The 18,308-nt window shown below is 45.6% G+C and overlaps 1 protein-coding gene across 1 annotated transcript in view; it reads left to right on the forward strand.

The window, feature by feature from the left end:
- The window catches only part of LOC126106447 (uncharacterized), a 115,754-nt gene that overhangs the window by 33,594 nt on the left and 63,852 nt on the right, over nt 1-18,308 (forward strand). Inside the window, exon 5 of the mRNA XM_049912729.1 lies at nt 12,514-12,598. Within this exon, the coding sequence (XP_049768686.1) occupies nt 12,514-12,598 (85 nt within the window). The remainder of the gene's footprint in view (nt 1-12,513; nt 12,599-18,308) is intronic.

The raw sequence follows: 18,308 nt of genomic DNA on the forward strand, positions 1-18,308 counted from the left end.
GAAGTGCTGCAGCTTCCTTGCACTGACAAGGGAACATCCCCATCACACACCCCTCAGATTTAGTTATAAGTTGGCACAATGGATAGGCCTTGAAAAACTGAACACAGATCAGTCGAGAAAACAGGAAGAAGTTGTGTGGAACTATGAAAAAATAAGCAAAATATACAAACTGGGTCGTCCATGCGTAACATAGGCAATGTTAAGGGCAATGTGAGGCGAGGAGCGCCATGGTCCCGTGGTTAGCGTGAACAGCTGCGGAACGAGAGGTCCTTGGTTCAAATCTGCCCTCCACTGAAAATTTTGCTTTCTTTATTTTCGCAAAGTTATGATCTGTCCGTTCGTTCATTGACGTCTCTGTTCACTGTAATAAGTTTAGTGTCTGTGTTTTGCGACCGCACCGCAAAACCGTGTGATTAGTTGACGAAAGGACGTGCCCCTCCAATGGGAACCGAAAACATTTGATCGCAAGGTCATAGGTCAACCGATTCCTCCACAGGAAAACACGTCTGATATTTTGTATACAACACTGGTGACAGCATGTGCCTCACATGACAGGAATATGTTGTCGACCCACCTAACTAGTACACTTGGCGAATGGGTGAAAAGCTTCTTCTACCTTGCCCGATTTAGGTTTTCTTGTGGATGTAATAATCACTCCAAAAAAAGTGATGAAAACATAAGAGTTTTTCACATAAACTGAAAATAAAAAGTTAAAATTTTCGGTCAAGGGAAGATTTGAACCAAGGACCTCTCGTTCCACAGCTGTTCACACTAACCACAGGACCACGGAGCTCCTCACCTTACAGTTTTCTTAATATTGCCTATCTTACGAATGGACGACCCAGTTTGTATATTTTGCTTATTTTTTCATAGTTCCACACAACTTCTTCCTGTTTTCTCGATCGATCTGTGTTCAGTTTTTCAAGGCCTATCCACTGTGCCAACTTATAACTAAATCTGAGGGGGGTACGATGGGGATGTTCCCTTGTGAGTACATCACCCAGGTGCTGTACTTCAGTAGTGACCTCATCTCCAATTTCACCTTGAAATCATTTTTTAAGCCATCAGAATTTCCATCTTTCGATGCTGTTCCATCTCTTCCTAACTTCTGCTAACCCTTTCATTATCACATAATTATTACACACACCACACTCTATAATTTAACTTTTATATCGAACCTTTTCCATGGTGTCGATTGAGTAGTACAGTGAGACGACAAGAGTCGTGGGACACCTTTTGACTGGCGTAGTTCTGCACCTCGACGTGGCATGGACCCAACAAATCGTTGTAAGTCCCCTGCAGAAATGTTGACCTACGCTGCCTCTATGCGCGCGAGCTCCGTCTTCAGGCCACAAGAGGCCCAACGGGACCATCCGACCGCCGTGTCACCCTTGGATGAGGATGCGAATAAGAGGGGCGTGTGGTCAGCACGCCGCTCTCCCGGTCGTTATGATGGTTTTCTTTGACCAGAGTCGCTACTATTCGGTCGAGTAGCTCCTCAATTGGCATCACGAGGCTGAGTGCACCCCGAAAAATGGCAACAGCGCATGGCAGCCCGGATGCTCATCCCAAGTGCCGGCGACGCCCGACAGCGCTTAACTTCCGTGATCTGACGAGAACCGGTGTATCGACTGCGGCAAGGCCATTGCCTTTGCTGCCGCTATAGTCGTCTATAATTGTGAAAGTATTGACAGCGCAGCATTTTGACATGAACTGACCTCTTGATTATGTCCTATAAATGTTGAATGGGATTCGTGTCGGATGATCTGCGTGGCCAAATCATTCGCTCGAATTGGCCAGAATGTTGAACAAACCAATCGCGAGGCACGATAACATGGTGCGTTGTCATACATAAAATTTCCATCGTTGTTTGGGAACACAAAGACCGTCAATGTCTGCAAATGGTGTCCAGGCAGCCGATTATAAATATTTCCAATCAATGATGGCTTCAGTTGGACCAGAAGACCCGGTCGATTTCATGTGAACACAGTCTACACCATTATGTAGCCACCACAAGCTTGTTACCAACTTGGGTCCGTGGATTTGTGGTGTGTACGCCATCTACACATACATCTACATCCATACTCCGCAAGCCATCTGACGGTGAGTGGCGAGGGGTACCTTCCGTACCTCTATCGGTTCTCCCTTCTATTCCAGTCTCGTACTGTTCGTGGAAAGAAAGATTGTCGGTATGCCTCTGTGTGGGCCCTAATCTCTCTGATTTTATCCTCATGGATATACGTAGGAGGGAGCAATATACTGCTTGACTCCTCAGTGAAGGCATGTTCTCTAAACTTCAACAAAAGCCCGTACCGAGCTACTGCGAGTCTGTCTTGCAGAGTCTTCCACTGGAGTTTATCTATCATTTCTGTAACGCTTTCGCTGCTCTCCGTTGGATCTTCTCTATCTCTTCTATCAATCCTATCTGGTACGGATCTCACCCTGGTGAGCAGTATTCAAGCAGTGTACTGTTACCTACTCCCTTTGCTCTCGGATTGCATTTCCTTAGAATTCTTCCAATGAATCTCAGTCTGGCATCTGCTTTACCGACGATCAACTTTATATGATCATCCAACTTTAAATCACTCCTAATGCCTACTCCCAGATAATTTATGGAATTAATTGCTTCCAGTTGCTGACCTGCTATATTGTAGCTAAATGATAAAGGATATTTCTTTCTATGTATTCGGAGCACAGTACACTTGTCTACATTGAGATTCAATTGCCATTCCCTGCACCATGCGTCAATTCGTTGCAGATCCTCCTGCCCCCAATTTCAGTACAATTTTCCATTGTTACAACCACTCGATATGCTACAGCGTCATCCACAAAAGCCTCAGCGAACTTCCGATGTCATCCACAAGGTCATTTTGAATAGCAACGGTCCTATGACACTCCCCTGCGGCCCAACTGAAATCACTCTTACTTCGGAAGACTTCTCTCCATTGAGAATGACATGCTGCGTTCTGTTATCTAGGAACTGTTCAATCTAATCACACAATTGGTCTGATAGTCCATATGCTCTTACTTTGTTCATTAAACGACTGTGGGGAACTGTATCGAACGCCTTGCGGAAGTCAAGAAACACGGCATCTACCTGGGAACCCGTGTCTATGGCCCTCTGAGTCTCGTGGACATCATACACATCCATGCCCGAGGCAGGATTCGAACCTGCAACCGTAGCAGTCGCGCGGTTCCGGACTGAGCGCCTAGAACCGCGAGACCACCGCGGCCGGCTCATTATACTCTAACATAACACGTGTTCCAAAATTCTACAACTGATCGACGTTAGAGATATAGGTCTATAGTTCTGCACATCTGTTCGACGTCCCTTCTTGAAAACGGGGATGACCTGTGCCCTTTTCCTATCTTTTAGAACGCTACGGTCTTCTAGAGACCTACGGTACACCGCTGCAAGAAGGGGGGCAAGTTCCTTCGCGTACTGTGTGTAAAATCGAACTGGTATCCCATCAGGTTCAGCTGCCTTTCGTCTTTTGAGCGATTTTAATTGTTTTTCTATCCCTCTGTCACCTGTGCGACAATCTACAGAAGGAACTACAGTGCAGTCTTCCTCTGTGAAACAGCTTTGGAAAAATACATGTAGTATTTCGCCATATTCGAACCCTACTATCAGCTCGTACCAACTAAGATAGGGACTCATCTGACCAGACCAGCAGGTAGGCTCACGAGCCTGGGAGAGGAGCTGCGGGTGATGTCCTGCTGCTAGCAAACGCACTCGCATCAGTCGTCTGCTGCCACACCCCATTAACGTCAAATTTCCTCGCACTGTCGTAACAGATACGCTCGACGTACGTCCCACATTGATTTAGGCGGTTATTCCACGCAGTGTTGCTTGTCTGTTAGCACTGACAACCATACGCAAACGCCGCTGCTCACTTTCTTCAGCTGAATGCCATCGGACTTTGCATTGCTCATGGTGAGAGGTAATGCCTGAAATTTCGTATCCTCAGCACACTTTTGACGCTGTGGATCTCGAAATACTGAATTTCCTAAATACACTCCTGGAAATGGAAAAAAGAACACATTGACACCGGTGTGTCAGACCCACCATACTTGCTCCGGACACTGCGAGAGGGCTGTACAAGCAATGATCACACGCACGGCACAGCGGACACACCAGGAACCGCGGTGTTGGCCGTCGAATGGCGCTAGCTGCGCAGCATTTGTGCACCGCCGCCGTCAGTGTCAGCCAGTTTGCCGTGGCATACGGAGCTCCATCGCAGTCTTTAACACTGGTAGCATGCCGCGACAGCGTGGACGTGAACCGTATGTGCAGCTGACGGACTTTGAGCGAGGGCGTATAGTGGGCATGCGGGAGGCCGGGTGGACGTACCGCCGAATTGCTCAACACGTGGGGCGTGAGGTCTCCACAGTACATCGATGTTGTCGCCAGTGGTCGGCGGAAGGTGCACGTGCCCGTCGACCTAGGACCGGACCGCAACGAAGCACGGATGCACGCCAAGACCGTAGGATCCAACGCAGTGCCGTAGGGGACCGCACCGCCACTTCCCAGCAAATTAGGGACACTGTTGCTCCTGGGGTATCGGCGAGGACCATTCGCAACCGTCTCCATGAAGCTGGGCTACGGTCCCGCACACCGTTAGGCCGTCTTCCGCTCACGCCCCAACATCGTGCAGCCCGCCTCCAGTGGTGTCGCGACAGGCGTGAATGGAGGGACGGATGGAGACGTGTCGTCTTCAGCGATGAGAGTCGCTTCTGCCTTCGTGCCAATGATGGTCGTATGCGTGTTTGGCGCCGTGCAGGTGAGCGCCACAATCAGGACTGCATACGACCGAGGCACACAGGGCCAACACCCGGCATCATGGTGTGGGGAGCGATCTCCTACACTGACCGTACACCACTGGTGATCGTCGAGGGGACACTGAATAGTGCACGGTACATCCAAACCGTCATCGAACCCATCGTTCTACCATTCCTAGACCGGCAAGGGAACTTGCTGTTCCAACAGGACAATGCACGTCCGCATGTATCCCGTGCCACCCAACGTGCTCTAGAAGGTGTAAGTCAACTACCCTGGCCAGCAAGATCTCCGGATCTGTCCCCCATTGAGCATGTTTGGGACTGGATGAAGCGTCGTCTCACGCGGTCTGCACGTCCAGCACGAACGCCGGTCCAACTGAGGCGCCAGGTGGAAATGGCATGGCAAGCCGTTCCACAGGACTACATCCAGCATCTCTACGATCGTCTCCATGGGAGAATAGCATCCTGCATTGCTGCGAAAGGTGGATATACACTGTACTAGTGCCGACATTGTGCATGCTCTGTTGCCTGTGTCGATGTGCCTGTGGTTCTGTCAGTGTGATCATGTGATGTATCTGACCCCAGGAATGTGTCAATAAAGTTTCCCCTTCCTGGGACAAAGAATTCACGGTGATCTTATTTCAATTTCCAGGAGTGTATTTCCGAAATGGAATGTCCCATGCATCTAGCTCCAACTACCGTTCTGCGTTCAGAGGCTGTTAAATCCCACCCTGCGCTCATAATCACGTCAGAAACTTTTTCACGTGAATCACCTGAGTACAAATGAAAGCTCCGCGAACGCTCTGCCCTGTTATATGTTATGTACGCGGATCTCCCGCCATTCTCATATGTCCGATGACTCTTTGTCACCTCAGTGTAAATGTCTCTATACTGCATCTTCCAGTGCCAGACAAACTACTCCTGGATGCCGTAGCAGATATTCCACCAGCCGTTCCATTTTTCAGTTTCAGTCCTTCTGCAGATTTCATTCCATTTTGAACTTTAGCTGCACATCGAATTTTTAACATCATTCGAAAGCGCTCGATTTCAAATGCTTGCAGGTTCTACTTCTCGGGGTTTACAGCAACCCATGTTTCATTTCTGCATGGTTCCGCTTTTCAGATGTGTACTTCAGTACTATGATTTCTCAGTTCTGTATCATTGTCTTGCTTCTAGAGAGTTATTTTACTGAAGGAACGCTGCCGTCCTTGTTTTGGGGATCCTGTCCAATCTTCCAAACAACAATGGAGATGTGCATCAATCATCTTCCACCACTTCGCCATTACCTACTTGGTGTTAACAAATTCGCTGTTTCACCTCCAACTCATCACCTCCATTTTGTTATGTTTGCCTACAATTTATATTCTGTGTTAAGTGTTGCTTTCCGTCCTTTTCCACAGTCCTCTGAAGTCCTTCTTACATCCAGGCAGAAAGGCTATATCTCCTGCCAAATGTAGTTTCCCTTTCGTATGTATATCCATCACAAGTCTGTCCTATACTAACAGTCTGTCGTATACTAACAATTTACAATTGTATAAGAAGTACACATTCACTTGAAGGATGTCACAGTATACGATTTTGTGAGACAAGCGCTGTTTCATTGCTTTTTTGTGAATGTTTAGAGTAGGTGTAAATGCTTTTTGAGCCTACCTTTACTCTGTATGGCGAAAGGACATCCCAAATAACTGGAAGCGATGTTGACATTTTACAGGCGCCACCAGTACTGCCATGGCTGCTGATAACTGCACTGAGGAATTGCCATAGAATCGAATTCCATGATTTGTCATTCAAGGTGCACGAAGGAACTATGCCAAGCCCACTTTAACTACTATCCGTTTTCTATAGCCATACATACTGTGACTTCCACATCTTGCAAAGAATTACAGCCAGAAATTTAAAGTTACCAAGTACATTATAGAAATACGCAATAGGCCATTGTCGAAATAAAGAGAATCAGTAAACCAGGGAATGTTGATTTTAATTTTCTTTAACACTATTGCTGGACGGCAGATGTACATCAGCTGAGTATCGATTTTGGCCTGTGACGACCATGTGCAGATCTGCAGTGCAATGCCAACAGTCCAATAATAGGTTGTTTATGTATGATGTCTCAACATGCTGGATGTTGTATTACGGCTGTTTTTTTTCTGGACGTGCTGGATCTTTTCCGCATTTGGTTTTAATTTTCATCGCCATGTTGGAGCAATTCTTTTATTGTACGTCGTTACAGCAAGTATCATAGAAAGCTCTCAATTAGTAAATATTTGGTTGCCCTGAAACTTTTTGTTACTGGACTATGGATTCTTTTCATCTCCGCCCATTAAAATATTCCACAGCATACTGACTGCTATCTGAAGTATCAGGAGCTCGATTCTTGTACTTACCCTTATACCTGAGATGGGAAAGTTGGCATTTTGCTCTCCTGGGACCAGCTTGAAAATTTTCTAGTTTGGTCCAATATTGCAGTTTAATAAACTAGTCAAAGTATTACCAACTTAAATCGCACTTGTTGCTGAATACCATGGTTAGTCAGATATCACAAGAAAGCTGGAAACCATACTGCTCACCAGTTGCTTGTCTACCTTTCATATGTTTTGTTATTCATATCCAAACACAGAGCGCAGATCCACGAGAAAACTGCATGTCTCTACATAACAGGTAAAATCCCCTATGAAATACACTTTACCTTTTCTGTAGAGACAAATAATATACACTCCTGGAAATGGAAAAAAGAACACATTGACACCGGTGTGTCAGACCCACCATACTTGCTCCGGACACTGCGAGAGGGCTGTACAAGCAATCATCACACGCACGGCACAGCGGACACACCAGGAACCGCGGTGTCGGCCGTCGAATGGCGCTAGCTGCGCAGCATTTGTGCACCGCCGCCGTCAGTGTCAGCCAGTTTGCCGTGGCATACGGAGCTCCATCGCAGTCTTTAACACTGGTAGCATGCCGCGACAGCGTGGACGTGAACTGTATGTGCAGTTGACAGACTTTGAGCGAGGGCGTATAGTGGGCATGCGGGAGGCCGGGTGGACGTACCGCCGAATTGCTCAACACGTGGGGCGTGAGGTCTCCACAGTACATCGATGTTGTCGCCAGTGGTCGGCGGAAGGTGCACGTGCCCGTCGACCTGGGACCGGACCGCAGCGACGCACGGATGCACGCCAAGACCGTAGGATCCTACGCAGTGCCGTAGGGGACCGCACCGCCACTTCCCAGCAAATTAGGGACACTGTTGCTCCTGGGGTATCGGCGAGGACCATTCGCAACCGTCTCCATGAAGCTGGGCTACGGTCCCGCACACCGTTAGGCCGTCTTCCGCTCACGCCCCAACATCGTGCAGCCCGCCTCCAGTGGTGTCGCGACAGGCGTGAATGGAGGGACGAATGGAGACGTGTCGTCTTCAGCGATGAGAGTCGCTTCTTCCTTCGTGCCAATGATGGTCGTATGCGTGTTTGGCGCCGTGCAGGTGAGCGCCACAATCAGGACTGCATACGACCGAGGCACACAGGGCCAACACCTGGCATCATGGTGTGGGGAGCGATCTCCTACACTGGCCGTACACCACTGGTGATCGTCGAGGGGACACTGAATAGTGCACGGTACATCCAAACCGTCATCGAACCCATCGTTCTACCATTCCTGGACCGGCAAGGGAACTTGCTGTTCCAACAGGACAATGCACGTCCGCATGTATCCCGTGCCACCCAACGTGCTCTAGAAGGTGTAAGTCAACTACCCTGGCCAGCAAGATCTCCGGACCTGTCCCCCATTGAGCATGTTTGGGACTGGATGAAGCGTCGTCTCACGCGGTCTGCACGTCCAGCACGAACGCCGGTCCAACTGAGGCGCCAGGTGGAAATGGCATGGCAAGCCGTTCCACAGGACTACATCCAGCATCTCTACGATCGTCTCCATGGGAGAATAGCGTCCTGCATTGCTGCGAAAGGTGGATATACACTGTACTAGTGCCGACATTGTGCATGCTCTGTTGCCTGTGTCTATGTGCCTGTGGTTCTGTCAGTGTGATCATGTGATGTATCTGACCCCAGGAATGTGTCAATAAAGTTTCCCCTTCCTGGGACAAAGAATTCACGGTGATCTTATTTCAATTTCCAGGAGTGTATTTCCGAAATGGAATGTCCCATGCATCTAGCTCCAACTACCGTTCTGCGTTCAGAGGCTGTTAAATCCCACCCTGCGCTCATAATCACGTCAGAAACTTTTTCACGTGAATCACCTGAGTACAAATGAAAGCTCCGCGAACGCTCTGCCCTGTTATATGTTATGTACGCGGATCTTCCGCCATTCTCATATGTCCGATGACTCTTTGTCACCTCAGTGTAAATGTCTCTATACTGCATCTTCCAGTGCCAGACAAACTACTCCTGGATGCCGTAGCAGATATTCCACCAGCCGTTCCATTTTTCAGTTTCAGTCCTTCTGCAGATTTCATTCCATTTTGAACTTTAGCTGCACATTGAATTTTTAACATCATTCGAAAGCGCTCGATTTCAAATGCTTGCAGGTTCTACTTCTCGGGGTTTACAGCAACCCATGTTTCATTTCTGCATGGTTCCGCTTTTCAGATGTGTACTTCAGTACTATGATTTCTCAGTTCTGTATCATTGTCTTGCTTCTAGAGAGTTATTTTACTGAAGGAACGCTGCCGTCCTTGTTTTGGGGATCCTGTCCAATCTTCCAAACAACAATGGAGATGTGCATCAATCATCTTCCACCACTTCGCCATTACCTACTTGGTGTTAACAAATTCGCTGTTTCACCTCCAACTCATCACCTCCATTTTGTTATGTTTGCCTACAATTTATATTCTGTGTTAAGTGTTGCTTTCCGTCCTTTTCCACAGTCCTCTGAAGTCCTTCTTACATCCAGGCAGAAAGGCTATATCTCCTGCCAAATGTAGTTTCCCTTTCGTATGTATATCCATCACAAGTCTGTCCTATACTAACAGTCTGTCGTATACTAACAATTTACAATTGTATAAGAAGTACACATTCACTTGAAGGATGTCACAGTATACGATTTTGTGAGACAAGCGCTGTTTCATTGCTTTTTTGTGAATGTTTAGAGTAGGTGTAAATGCTTTTTGAGCCTACCTTTACTCTGTATGGCGAAAGAACATCCCAAATAACTGGAAGCGATGTTGACATTTTACAGGCGCCACCAGTACTGCCATGGCTGCTGATAACTGCACTGAGGAATTGCCATAGAATCGAATTCCATGATTTGTCATTCAAGGTGCACGAAGGAACTATGCCAAGCCCACTTTAACTACTATCCGTTTTCTATAGCCATACATACTGTGACTTCCACATCTTGCAAAGAATTACAGCCAGAAATTTAAAGTTACCAAGTACATTATAGAAATACGCAATAGGCCATTGTCGAAATAAAGAGAATCAGTAAACCAGGGAATGTTGATTTTAATTTTCTTTAACACTATTGCTGGACGGCAGATGTACATCAGCTGAGTATCGATTTTGGCCTGTGACGACCATGTGCAGATCTGCAGTGCAATGCCAACAGTCCAATAATAGGTTGTTTATGTATGATGTCTCAACATGCTGGATGTTGTATTACGGCTGTTTTTTTTCTGGACGTGCTGGATCTTTTCCGCATTTGGTTTTAATTTTCATCGCCATGTTGGAGCAATTCTTTTATTGTACGTCGTTACAGCAAGTATCATAGAAAGCTCTCAATTAGTAAATATTTGGTTGCCCTGAAACTTTTTGTTACTGGACTATGGATTCTTTTCATCTCCGCCCATTAAAATATTCCACAGCATACTGACTGCTATCTGAAGTATCAGGAGCTCGATTCTTGTACTTACCCTTATACCTGAGATGGGAAAGTTGGCATTTTGCTCTCCTGGGACCAGCTTGAAAATTTTCTAGTTTGGTCCAATATTGCAGTTTAATAAACTAGTCAAAGTATTACCAACTTAAATCGCACTTGTTGCTGAATACCATGGTTAGTCAGATATCACAAGAAAGCTGGAAACCATACTGCTCACCAGTTGCTTGTCTACCTTTCATATGTTTTGTTATTCATATCCAAACACAGAGCGCAGATCCACGAGAAAACTGCATGTCTCTACATAACAGGTAAAATCCCCTATGAAATACACTTTACCTTTTCTGTAGAGACAAATAATATACACTCCTGGAAATGGAAAAAAGAACACATTGACACCGGTGTGTCAGACCCACCATACTTGCTCCGGACACTGCGAGAGGGCTGTACAAGCAATCATCACACGCACGGCACAGCGGACACACCAGGAACCGCGGTGTCGGCCGTCGAATGGCGCTAGCTGCGCAGCATTTGTGCACCGCCGCCGTCAGTGTCAGCTAGTTTGCCGTGGCATACGGAGCTCCATCGCAGTCTTTAACACTGGTAGCATGCCGCGACAGCGTGGACGTGAACTGTATGTGCAGTTGACAGACTTTGAGCGAGGGCGTATAGTGGGCATGCGGGAGGCCGGGTGGACGTACCGCCGAATTGCTCAACACGTGGGGCGTGAGGTCTCCACAGTACATCGATGTTGTCGCCAGTGGTCGGCGGAAGGTGCACGTGCCCGTCGACCTGGGACCGGACCGCAGCGACGCACGGATGCACGCCAAGACCGTAGGATCCTACGCAGTGCCGTAGGGGACCGCACCGCCACTTCCCAGCAAATTAGGGACACTGTTGCTCCTGGGGTATCGGCGAGGACCATTCGCAACCGTCTCCATGAAGCTGGGCTACGGTCCCGCACACCGTTAGGCCGTCTTCCGCTCACGCCCCAACATCGTGCAGCCCGCCTCCAGTGGTGTCGCGACAGGCGTGAATGGAGGGACGAATGGAGACGTGTCGTCTTCAGCGATGAGAGTCGCTTCTGCCTTCGTGCCAATGATGGTCGTATGCGTGTTTGGCGCCGTGCAGGTGAGCGCCACAATCAGGACTGCATATGACCGAGGCACACAGGGCCAACACCCGGCATCATGGTGTGGGGAGCGATCTCCTACACTGGCCGTACACCACTGGTGATCGTCGAGGGGACACTGAATAGTGCACGGTACATCCAAACCGTCATCGAACCCATCGTTCTACCATTCCTGGACCGGCAAGGGAACTTGCTGTTCCAACAGGACAATGCACGTCCGCATGTATCCCGTGCCACCCAACGTGCTCTAGAAGGTGTAAGTCAACTACCCTGGCCAGCAAGATCTCCGGATCTGTCCCCCATTGAGCATGTTTGGGACTGGATGAAGCGTCGTCTCACGCGGTCTGCACGTCCAGCACGAACGCCGGTCCAACTGAGGCGCCAGGTGGAAATGGCATGGCAAGCCGTTCCACAGGACTACATCCAGCATCTCTACGATCGTCTCCATGGGAGAATAGCATCCTGCATTGCTGCGAAAGGTGGATATACACTGTACTAGTGCCGACATTGTGCATGCTCTGTTGCCTGTGTCTATGTGCCTGTGGTTCTGTCAGTGTGATCATGTGATGTATCTGACCCCAGGAATGTGTCAATAAAGTTTCCCCTTCCTGGGACAATGAATTCACGGTGTTCTTATTTCAATTTCCAGGAGTGTAGTAAAGAACCGGATCATAAGCCAGAAAGTATATTTTAATAAAATCTATCGTTACAATATATCAAGCACAATCTAAAACCAGTTGAATTGAAATGTACTGTTTTTCTTTTTTTAAATCCAGGTATGGAGCCTTGTGCAGATTGCGATATCATCACTCATTTTGTTCATGCTGGGCACCTATTACCGTTTATATGAGGCAGGATCAGGTAATAATCCTCACTTAACACCTTTTTTGCTACGAAAACTCAATGTTATTTCAAAATAAATGAAAACCTATTTAATATGTAATTTATCTAACAGTCTAACATTATCAGGTTTATTAAAACTCAAGTCTAACAAACATCACTAGTGTTAACAGTATTTTTAAAGTTTACATATGTAAAGACTTAGTTGCCTTGTCATATGAGGCTGCTCATGGAGCAGTTAACAGCGCGCAACCCTGAAACTTCAGCACTGATCACAAATATAAAGCCCTGAGTTAGCCTAATCAGAACACACCTCGCGCTATGATTGCTGATTCTGTCCACACTGAACTCAACCATCTTGAAAGCTCTCTCCGCAGCTGTTGCGAAAGGTTTCTTCTACCTTTTCTTTGTTTCTTCAAGTCGCAATTGGTGTATTGTTTTGACTGAATGGTTCAAATGGCTCTGAGCACTATGGGAGGTCATCAGTCCCCTAGAACTTAGAACTACTTAAACCTAACTAACCTAAGGACATCACACTCATCCATGCCAGAGGCAGGATTCGAAACTGCGACCGTAGCAGTGGCGCGGTTCCGGACTGAAGCGCCTAGAACCGCTCGGCCACACCAGCCGGCTTGATTGAATGCAGTCTGGGCTTTTTTTCTTCTCATTTTCCTTCTTCTTCTTCGGATTCAAGCTTTCACTTCAGTGCTTTTTCACTTCAGTTTCTTATCTTTTCTTTCTTTCCTCCTTGCCGTCTTTCTCGAAATTATTGTTCCATTTTTCTGATCCAATGATACGTTTTTGCACACAGCAAGGGGTATGGAAATGAACGTTTGGCGCCATTGGCAGGTCCAGCCGCCTTGGTGCAGGTCTTATTGCATTCGACGCCACATTGGGCGACCTGCGCGCCGAATGGGGATGAAATGATGATGAAGACAGCACAACACCCAGTCCCTGAGCGGAGAAAATCCCCGACCCAGCCGGGAATCGAACCCGGGCCCGTAGGATGGCAATCCGTCACGCTGACCACTCAGCTATCGGGGCGGACACAGCAAGGGGTGAATATCACGAAACTGAGAAGTCAGTCTCTTTTTTGCGTTAGGTTTAGACTTCGTACGAAAACATGAACAAACAGCATCCGTTCGCTGGTTTTGGATCGCTTTTAATGTTTCACTGGTATTATATGCAAATTCACCTTTTTTATTGCGTATTTAGCCTAACCAGATGGGGCATTAAGGCTCCCTCTTAGGGGTTTACCACCATTTCTTGGATTTCTATCAAAATGGATTGTTATAAAATCGCTTATAGAAAACAACATAAAACCATTATAACAATCTCACCATGAACAACAGATACCAAATGAATAACATTTTCTCATTTTATTCCTTTTGAGTCATCAGTCTTCTGGCTGGATTGGTTTGATGCGGCCCACCACGAATTTCTCTCTTCATCTCAGAGTACCACTTGTACCCTGCCTCCTCAACTATTTGCTGGATGTATTCCAGTCTCTGTCTTCCTTTATAGTTTTTCCATTTTCAACTATCTCTACTATGGAAGTCAGTCACTGATGTCTTAACAGATGTCCTATTACCCTGTCCCTTCTCCTTGTCATTGTTTTCCCCATATTCCTTTCCGAGCCAGCTCTGCATAGAACCTCCTCTTTCCTTATCTTATCAGTCCACCTGTTTTTCAACATTCGTCTATAGCACCACATTTCAAATGGTTCCATTCTCTTCTTTTCCGGTTTTCCCACGGTCGATGTTTCATTACAATACAATGCTGTGCTCGAGACGTATATTCTCAGCAATTTCTTTCTCAAATTAAAGCGTATGTTTCATACTAGTAGACTTCTCTTGGCCAGGAACGCCCTTTTTGCCAGGCTAGTCTGCTTTTAATATCCTCCTTGCTACGTCCGACATTGCTTATTTTGTTACCTAGATAACAGAATTCCTTAACTTTACCTACTTCGTGACCGTCAATCCTGATGTTAAGTTTCTCGCTGTTCTCATTTCTGCTACTTCTCTTTGCTTTCGTCTTTCATCGATTTACTCTCAATCCATATTCTGTACTCATTAGACTGTCCATCCAATTCATCACATCATGTAATTCTTCTTCACTTTCACTCAGGATAGCATTTCACCTTGAATTTAAATTCCACTCTTTTATTTCCATCATTGTTTCTTCGATATACAGATTGAACGATAGGGGCGAAAAACTAAATCCCTATCTTACACCATTTTTAATCCGAGCATTTCGTTCTTGATCGTCCACTCTTATTATTCCCTCTAGGCTGTTGTACATATTGTATATGACCCCTCTCTCTCTATAACTTACTCACACTTTTCACAGAATTTCGAACATATTTCACCATTTTACATTGGCGAACGCTTTTTCCAGGTCGACAAATCCTATGAACGTGTCTTGATTTTTTTTTTTTTTTTTTTTTTTAGTTTGCTTCCATTATCAACCGCAAGGTCAGAATTGCCTCTCTGGTGCCTATACCTTTCCTAAAGCCTAACTGATCGTCATCTAACACATCCACAATATTCTTTTCCAATCTTCTGTATATTCTTCTTGCTAGCAACTTGGATGCATAAGCTTTTAAGCCGATTGTCAGAAAATTCTCCCACATGCCAGCTCTTGCAGTCTTCGGAATTTTGTGTATGATATTTTTCCGCAAGTCAGACGGTATATTGCCAGACTCATACGTTCTACACGCCAACGATAATAGTCGTTTTGTTACCACTTCTTCTAATGATTTTAGGAATTCTGATGGAATGTTATCCATCCCTTCTGCCTTATTTCATTTAAGTCCTCCAAAGCTCTCTTAAATTCTGATTCTAATACTGTATGCCCTATCTCCTCTGAATCGACCAATGTTTTTTCTGTCACATCAGGAAAATCTTCCCCCTCACAGAGGCCTTCAGTGTACTCTTTCAACCAATCCGCTCTCTCCTCTGCATTTAACAATGGAATTCCGGATGCATTCTTAATGTGACCACACTTGCTTTTAATTTCTCCGAAGGTTGTTTTGACTTTCCCTATATGCTGAGTCACTCCTTCCGTCAATCATTCCTTTTTCGTTGTCTTCACATTTTTCATGCAGCTATTTCGTCTTAGCTTCCGTGCACTTCCTGTTTATTTCATTCCTCAGCGACTTGTATTCCTGTATTCCTGAATTTCCCTGAACATTTTTGTACTACCTTCTTTCATCGATTACCTGAAGTATTTCTTCTGTTACCCGTGGTTTCTTGGCAGTTACCTTTTTTGTACCTACGATTTTCTTTCCAGTTTCTGTGATGGCTCTTTTTAGAGATGTACTGCCTAATGGATTATTCTTTATTGCTGTCTCTACAGCCTTAGAGAACTTCAAGAGTATATCGGCATTCCTTAGTGCTTTCGCATCCCACTTCTTCGCGTACTGATTTTTCGTGACTAATCTGTTAAGCTTCAGTCTACTCTTCATCGCTACTACATTGTGATCTGAGTCTATATCTGCTCCCTGGTTCGCTTTACAATCAAGAATCTGATTTCGGAATCTCTGCCTGACCATGATGTAATCTAACTGAAATCTTCTGGTATCACCCTGTCTTTTCCAAGTACACCTCCTCCTCTTGTGATTCTTGAACAGAGTATTCGCTATTACTAACTGAAATTTATTACAGAACTCAATTAGTCTTCCTCCTCTCTCATTCCTTGTCCCAAGCACATATTTTCCTGTAACCTTTCCTTCTACTCCTCCCCCTGCAACTGCAATCCAGACCCCCATGACTATTAGATTCATCTCCCCTTGTGTATTGTGTTACCCTTTCTATATCACCATACTGTTTCTCTATCTCTTCAGCTTGCGACGTCGGCATGTATACCTGAGCTGTCGTTGTCAGTGTTGGTTTGCTGTCGATTCTGATAAGAATAAACCTACCACTGAACTGTTCAGAGTAACACACTCTCTACCTCACCTTCCTGTTCATACCGAATCCTGCTCCAGTTACACCATTTTCTGCTGCTGTTGATACTACCCTATACTCATCTGACCAGAAATTCTTGTCTTCTTTCCATTTCACTTCACTGACCGCTACTGCATGTAGAGTGAGTCTTATCATTTCCTTTTGCGGATTTTCTAGCTTCCCTACCACGTTCAAGCTTCTGACATTCCTCGATTCGACTCGTAGGACTTTATACTTTCGTTGATTATCCAATCTTTTTCTCTTGTTCACCTCCCCCCTTGGCAGTCCCCTCCCGGAGATACAAATGGGGAGTATTCCGGAATCTTTTACCAATAGGGAGATCATCATGACAATTTTTTTACGGTTACGTGCCACATGTCTTGGGATAAACGTTACGTGTCTTTAATGCAGTGGTTTCCATAGCCTTTTGCATTGATCATGCTGATTCTTCCACCTTTAGGGGCAAGAGAGCACCCTATCTGACAAGGCCTTTGGCAGAATGAGGGTGACTTCTTATGGCAGAAGTCTTCGGCCGCGAACACTGATTATTAATCAAAACTTACGCGGTGGCAGGTTTCGAACTACACCTACACCACAGGTCTCTTACTGATGTATTACATAGCACTGTCAATGGCATTGATTTGCATTAGTAATAATAATAGAGGGAATTCAGAAAATATTGATTAGCTAAACTCCTTTGCAGCTATGTTTAGTAATTGCAGAATTGCAAGGGACAGTGTAAAAAAGAAGATTGAGATGTTGATGACAATGGCTGTCAAGAAATAACAGACTTTAAATAGAGAACTCTGTAAACAGTGGGGGTGGTAGAGTGGTTTTTAACGGAGAGCTCAAGAGAGTGAGCAGCAGACAATTGTGTGGAAGATATAGTAATTGTGATAAGAGGTGGACCATAAGCTGTCTTTTGAAATTTGAAAGGAATTTAATTTTCCGATATTTTGTGGGAGATGGTTCGAATGTCGGTTTCCTAACACAGAAAATGGTTTAGATAACATGGCAGTGAGAGGAAGTGAGAGGATTTTACTTTGTTGGGAACGAGTAGTGTAGGAGTTACTGTTAAATAAGGGGGAGGGCAATGAATGAGAATACATAGGGTCATCCCAGTCTATGAGAATCTCGATTCTTGTTTGCACATAGCTGTGATAATTTTCCGTGGGCAGAAGTGATGAATCGTGCACAAGCATTCAGCGCCAGCCTGCATGAGCTCGGATAAGCAATTTCTTGGAGAACAGGATTGCCATAATCAAGTAGAGGGACTATTAGCGACTTTTTGAGTTTCACTTTAAACTCGAGGGGAAACAATTCTTTTAAATTTCTGTAGTGAACGAAGTGACGACCACATCTTCTTACAGACTGCAGTTGTGTGTTCAGTTCAGTCCAAGTCATGGTCTGCAATTATCCCCAAGTTCTTTCCAGAAAAATATAGTATTAGTTCCCCAAGTTCTTTGCAGAAGATCAAACAGTTCTTTATCATCAACAATACTGACCAACGAAACTCTTTTGAAGCCTTGTTTAGTCTTAGCATAATTGCAAGGGATAGTGAAAAAAGGAAGAGGAGATTGAAATGTTGATGAAAATGGCTGTCAAGAAATAACAGACTTTAAATAGAGAATTCTGTAAACAATGGCAAGGGAAGAGGATCTCACCACAGCTATCTACATTGTTTAAGTTATTGTTGGAAGCTAAGTGGGTAGTGTATTTATGTCTGGTAGGGGTCAGGGGGTCGACAGTTCACCACTCAAGAGGCATGAATAAGGTGACATTGA

This window comes from Schistocerca cancellata, chromosome 10, assembly GCF_023864275.1.
Source record: "Schistocerca cancellata isolate TAMUIC-IGC-003103 chromosome 10, iqSchCanc2.1, whole genome shotgun sequence".
Taxonomy (NCBI): Eukaryota; Metazoa; Arthropoda; class Insecta; order Orthoptera; family Acrididae; genus Schistocerca; species Schistocerca cancellata.